The sequence below is a fragment of the Aedes aegypti genome, unplaced genomic scaffold (assembly GCF_002204515.2).
Source record: "Aedes aegypti strain LVP_AGWG unplaced genomic scaffold, AaegL5.0 Primary Assembly AGWG_AaegL5_hic_scaff_557_PBJ_arrow, whole genome shotgun sequence".
NCBI lineage: Eukaryota > Metazoa > Arthropoda > Insecta > Diptera > Culicidae > Aedes > Aedes aegypti.
The window spans coordinates 3,776-10,290 of NW_018736233.1; the positions used below are offsets into that span (position 1 = coordinate 3,776).

Consider the following 6,515-nt stretch of genomic DNA (forward strand, 5'->3'; position numbering starts at 1 on the left):
CAAAATAATCCTATATCAGAAAACTGATTCAAAATATTTTCTAAACGTAATTGAATAATTGTATTGAGCATGTTATGACGAATTTGCCAAGGGCAAAAAGCCACTCAAATAGAGATAAATAATAATAATATTAGTAAGTTGAACTCTGGAATACATTATGAATACAACGCAATTTTTAGATATTTTGACCATTTTTCGAAAATTTGGCTATGGTGTGACTTCTTTTGTTAGGCTTATTTGTTGCTGAACAATGTGTTTAGTAATCGTTATTTTGTACTTCTTCGAGTTAATCCGGATGATATATCTATGTTGTATTAGGATTTTATAAAATACCTATTCAGCTTTTAATCGTGTTCTTGTTAAGCATGGAAACAGCTGAAGTGCGAAGCAACCAAAACGTTAGTTCGTCTCCTGTACATCTGTTTACCCAATTATATTTGTCTGGTGGAATATTGGCTCTTTAATAGAAGGAAAAATAACTTGTTCAACTCATAAGTAAAACAATCTTGACAAGTCGACAAAGATTCTTTGGAAAAGTTTAATAAGTGTTGATTCTACTATTATTCATTCCAATGAAACATGTTGAACATTAACTTAAATTTGAATCTTAATAGCATCTTTTCAACTCTTTGTAGTGCATTTTTTTCAACTGTCACCGTTATTCAACAATAATTAAATATGTATGTTTATTCGTGACTTTGGACTGTAAGTTGGGTAACCTACATGAAAGTGGTTATTGTTAAATTGTTATTTATACTTAAATTATCATTTATGGTATTTCATCAAAACCATGATAATTGGTTTATGGTAAGTAACTTTTTCCGATATCAATAACGTCGCAGATGATAATCACTACATTTGGAAAATTTAAATTACTTATGATCATTTTAATCCAATGTGATTCGAACTTGTCTTAGACTTGATTTGAAAAACATTTGAAACATTTGAAAATAACATAGAAAAATAATATGTTTTGCTTGAATAAAAGCATACTCAAATACTGTTATTCGCATTGTTTTTAAGTTTTACTAATCATGCTGGTCAACATTTTAAGTATGAGGCACTGAAACTTTTGTACGATTTAATGTTAATCAAATGTTCAATATTCTACTAAAATGATGGCTACAACCTATAGAAGCTTTTAATCAGACAATTGTTAAACTTCTTATGTGTTGTAGAACAAAAGCTACATTAAATGCATTTTCGGAGGTTTATTCAGCTCTTACTCGAAACACAAACTTCAAGTGGAATAACAGCTTTTTTATAAGCGGAAATTAATTTTATTCAATAAATGATTCAACATAAAATTTGTTCAGCAATGGTTGCTGCTATGCAGCTTGTGTTAAACACGTAAGTATTTTAAAAGCTACCAATTGTTCCTTGGGTAGAGTGTCATCGTACCTACCACCAGATATACGAATGCGAAAACGGCAATTTTGGCAAAGGAAGCTCTCGGTTAATAACTGTGGAAGTGCTCATTGAACCTGAGAAGCAGGCTCTGCCCCAGTGAGGACGTAATGCCAAGAAGAAGACTGTTACTGTTACGGGTATGAATTTTCATAAATATATTTATACCTTTTTATTAACTTGACAAATTTTTAAAGACTGCCTATATTTCAATTTTGAGCAAAAAACTGTTTGTTGTGAAATGTCATAAAATCAGTAAAGACATGCTTTTTCAAAACTTTTACAAACCTTCCCCTCATAAAATTTAATGTGTCGTACCCCTTTTAGCAACAACAAACCGAGTTATTCGTGATCAAACGTCAACATCCCACCGCAAAATCGCTAATGTTTGGAGGTGATGTTAACCTCCAAATTGCGAAATCATCACCTCCAAGTTAGTTCTTATACCCTCCGTTATATGAATTATGGTGGCGCGTCGATCGTCGAAAGTTTCTCGTTAAACAGTCAATTGGGTCCTAAAATTTTTAATAAAATCTTGTTTTTATTTAATAACCCGAAAGAGCATGTTCCTTCAACTACTTTAGCATTTTTTCCCGCTCAAATAACGGCTATATCATGTTTGAACTTTAATTTGAAAATTGGGTCCATAAATGAACCTTGACACTTGAGATCATGTTTGACGTTCGCTTAGTCGACAAAAACACCACAGGGGTTTTAGTTTTAACACTGGGGTTTTTCCTATCTGACATTTCGGAAGGGACACGGAAAACAAAATACACCCAAAATTTTAGGTTTAAGCCAAGGGGTGTGACAAAATCTAAAAAAAAAGTTTTTTCGACTTAAACCAACGGAAAACATTAGAAAATTGAGTAAACTTGTGTTTTTGGAATAAACTCAAGCGTTTGGAATTAAAATCGGGACTGGGCTTTAGGACCCTATAGTGGTTTCTGCGTTCGTGTACATACATCTGATAGCTGGTTGAAAATATAAACAAAGATCAGCTGTTCCCAGCAAAATCAAACGGCAGTATTTTCAACCAGCAAATTTGCGCACGTGTTCGTGACACCGCTCGGCGAGAGCTCAATTGAAATACACATCGCTAAACGCACCTCACTCTCATTTTCACACGTGAGTGACCCGCTCGCACGGTCACTCACTGCCGAGCGCCATTTTTGAATCCACTCCTTTCTGCTCTGCTCGCGAAGATCGCAACAAACGGCGAGAAGCGTCAAAACTCAAAATCCACTTCTGCAGGCAGGTAGCACAACGGAAAAAAATAACGTATTCAATCGTATGTTGCTTGTTTCCGCGCAATAAAACGCATAAAAATTGCATTTACATGGTGCAAAGCAAGAAAACTATGAAAGTGTAATGAACAAAGTGTAATGAAGTGAACCACGAGATCAAAGTTTCCGTTGGCTTCCAATGTTGCTGAACAACGATCGGAAACGCGAGGCACGATGAATTTTCGTAGGCATCAAAACAGAATCTGCGAATAAACACAAACAACCGTTCGGGCGCTTCATTCGTTCGTGTTTCATTTTCGGATCGCTGTTTCTCCCGACGCTATCATCGGGTGATTTTCCATCGCTTGGTAATGTGAACGGTACGATCCACGCCGCCTGCTCTTCGCGAAGAACAGAAAAATATTCATTTCGATCATCTTCATGTGGGCTTGCAACAATCACGCTAAACTTGCTCCGCTCAAAAATGAGTGCCGAGCGCACAAAATTGGCCTCTTTTCGTGCAGCACAGATTCTGTGCAAAAGGGCTGTACACAGTTTTGTGCAAACGGTGGTAAACATAACTGAATGAGTGAATTGCGCACAGAGGAGGAACGCTTGGAATGCGGAATTCGTTTCCATTTTTGTTTTGCTTCTGAAAACATTAAAAAAAACATTACAATTTCAAATTTTTTCATTTGAATAGCCGAAGCGGAATCAAATGGGGAAAAAACTTTCGCATTTGCGACCACCTTCCGGCTTTTCGCTAGAAAACATCTCAGAAAAGTCCCCATCTTACCAACGGCCAATTGTTTGCTGCCACGCGGGATACCATTGACAGTTCCCTTTCCATCGATCTCGGACAGCCGAAGGCGAAAACGTCGGCAACTCACAGAATTAGTGCGACCTACTCAGAAATTTCACTCAGTCAGCCAGTTCTGCATTGGTTGCCTCATTCTGTGTAGTTTTAACACATGCGCTGCGTGGAGCTGGCTTAGCGTGGAGTGTTTGCTTGACTTTACGAGAAGAAGCAACCTTGCAATGAATCACGAGAATGAACAGCACGTGGATAAATGAATCCTACGAGGGGAGAGGCTTCGCGAACCACTTATCGGTGTGTTCATTTTGCTTCTTCGACGTTGCATCCGTTCGCTTTTTGCGATGCTCTTCGTGACGCAAAAATGAAAAATGAATTTTGGCGAATGTTGGATCGCGAAGATGCGTGGATCATTGTTCACGAAGAAGATCCATCGCAACCCTGTTGGCTTCTGTTGTTGATCTCAGTAACATCAGAAACAAACATGGACGGACTCCGCTGGTCCCGGGTCTTGTTACAATGGGTAAGTGGCCGCCACTATTTTGTAATCAGATAAAATTTGTTAAACAATTCGTCGTTTCATCCCACAGGTGAAAGATTCCCGCCTCATTCCATGCGAGTGCGACAGTATCGAACAGTGCAGCGTCGAAGAATTCTATCAGCAGTTCCGCTCCCGGATTCACCAAACGGTGGCCCTTCCGGAGGACAGCATCATCAGCTTCCTCCGGCAGCATTTCCCCCACTACGAGCTGTATCTAACCGAAACCGGTCAGATCGCCGCTCCCGATCACTTCTACATCTTCTCCCTGTTGCTGTTCTTTTCCTGCGTTCGCCATCCGGAACGGTTCTTCCAGCAGATTTGCAACGGGTTCGACAAACCGCAGCAATATGCCGTGACGGCCTTCCTCAAGTCGATGTTGGAAAGCGCGCAGATGCGCCAGGAAATCGACCGGATGATGATCCGGCGCTCGATTCAGGACGCCATGCCACAAACAATGTTGCCTCCGGAGACGCCTCCCAATCCCAATCCGGCGCCTCTTCAGCGGGAATCCTCCCGGCTGAGTTTGCCTTCGCGGTTTACTTCCTCCACCGTCAGCAGTGGGGACATCGTGGACGGCAGTCCGCTGCGATTGGGACGGCAACCGCCAAAAATTTCGCCTCCCACGCCCAAAACGATCATTCTGGACGAACGGACCAAACAGTTGAAGGAGCTGAAGGCTCAACTGGAGGCGGAACGCTACGAGAAGGGGTACCTCGAGGTGCAGCTCAAGCAGCTGCAGGACAAGAACGAGAAGTTTCGTAAGTTTTTCTTCTATCACAAATCTAAAATGCTTAAAAATCTAAGGTTCGATTTTTTTCCCGCAGTGGAAGACAAACGGAAGTACGTGAAGGAGATCCGAGAGTTGCGGACGGAACTGCAGGCGTGCAATCGGGAGAACGAGTCGCCGAATAAGCAGCGTGGGGCGGACCACAAGGTGGCCCGCATCGAGCGGCTGCTGGCCGAGAAGGAGGAAGCCCTGGATCGACTGCGGATCGAGCTGGAAACGGTCGCCGAGAACAACCGGAACTCGACGGAGATGGTGAGTTGTGCTTTTCGTGCTTCCCATTGGAAATTTCCCGAACTTCCTTTTGAAAGTGTTGCAAACATTGCGGAACTTCCTCTTGGAAGTTTCCCAACCTTCCCCTTTTAAAGTGTCCCAAACTTCCCCTTAGAAGTTTGCCGATCTCCTTCTTGGAAGTCTTCAAAATTTGTATCTCAAAAGTAGCCTAAACTTCCTCTTGGAAGTTTCCCAAACTTTCCTCTTGCAAGCTTTACAGATTTACTAATGGAAGTTTCTCAAATTTTCCCTTGGAAGTTTACCGAACTTCCTCTTAGAAGTTCTCCAAACTTCGTTTATGAAGTTTACCAAACTTCCTCTTGGAAGTTTCTCAAATTTCCTCTTGAAATTTTCCCACACTTCCTCTTGGAAGTTTCTCAAATTTTGCTCTTGGAAGTTTCTCAAACTTCCACTTAGAAGTTTACAAAACTTCCTCGTAGCAGTTTCCCATACTTTCTCTTAGAAGTTTCCCAATCATCATCTTGGAATTTTCCCAAGCTTCCTCTTAGAAGATTATTCCTCTTGTAAGCTTCCCAAACTTCGTCTTGGTAGTTTCTTAAACTTTTCTCTTGGAAGTTTCCTTCCTTCTGGAAATTTCTACAAACTTCATTTTGGAAGTTTCCCAAAATTCCTCTTAGAAGTTTTCAATAAATTTCCTCTTGGAAATTTCCCTAACTTCCCCTTGAAAATTTCTCGAACTTTCACTTGAAAGCTCCCCTATTGGAAGTTTCCAAACTTCCTTTTGGAAGTTGCTCTAACTTCCTCTTGGAAATTTCCCAAAACACCGTCTCGGAAGTTTCCCTCACTTCATCTTAAAAGTTTCTCGAACTTCCTCATGGAAGTTCGTTAAACTTCGCTTGAAGTTTCCTGCAGTTCCCTCTGGAAGCTTTACAAACTTCCTATTGGAATTTGCTCTAAATTTCTCTCTGAAATTTCCCCAACTGCCTGTGGGTAGTTTCCTATAGGTACTTTCCGCTTGGAAGGTTTCAAAAACATCCTTTTGGAAGTTTTGCAGAAGTTGGAATTTTTCCAACTTTTTCTTAGAAGTTTCCAAAAATTTTCCTCTGGAAGTTCTCCCAACTTCCTCTTGGAAGTCTCTCAAACTTTCTCTTGGAAGTTTTCCAAAATGTGTCTTGGAAGTTTCTCAGACATCCTATTGAAATTGCTCTTGGAAGTTTCTCAAATTTTCTCTTGGAAATTTGCTCGGAAACATGCCTTGGAAGTTGTCCTAATTTCTCTTGTAAGTTTCTCAGAATGCCTCTCGCGTGTTTTCTCAACTTTCTGTTGGAAGTATCGTAAACTTCCTCTAGTAAGTTTCTTAACACTTTCCTTCCCATGGTAGCACATGTGATCCACCACTACGCGTATGTCGTATATAAACTGTACAAGTTAGATCATGTCAATTTTTTCATCACATGTTCACATATGTTTCATGAAATAATGTACAAAGTTTCATCAAAAATAATCACT

The 6,515-nt window shown here is 40.3% G+C and overlaps 1 protein-coding gene across 1 annotated transcript; it reads left to right on the forward strand.

Moving 5' to 3' along the window:
* Positions 1-3,861: 3,861 nt before the first annotated feature.
* LOC5565026 lies at positions 3,862-5,027 on the forward strand (the record flags this gene model as incomplete). Its single annotated transcript, XM_021856967.1, has 3 exons — positions 3,862-3,970; positions 4,038-4,746; positions 4,813-5,027. Coding segments are annotated over exons 1-3 (963 nt in total), but the record flags the coding sequence as incomplete, so codon positions are not given.
* Between the last annotated feature and the right edge of the window lie 1,488 nt (positions 5,028-6,515).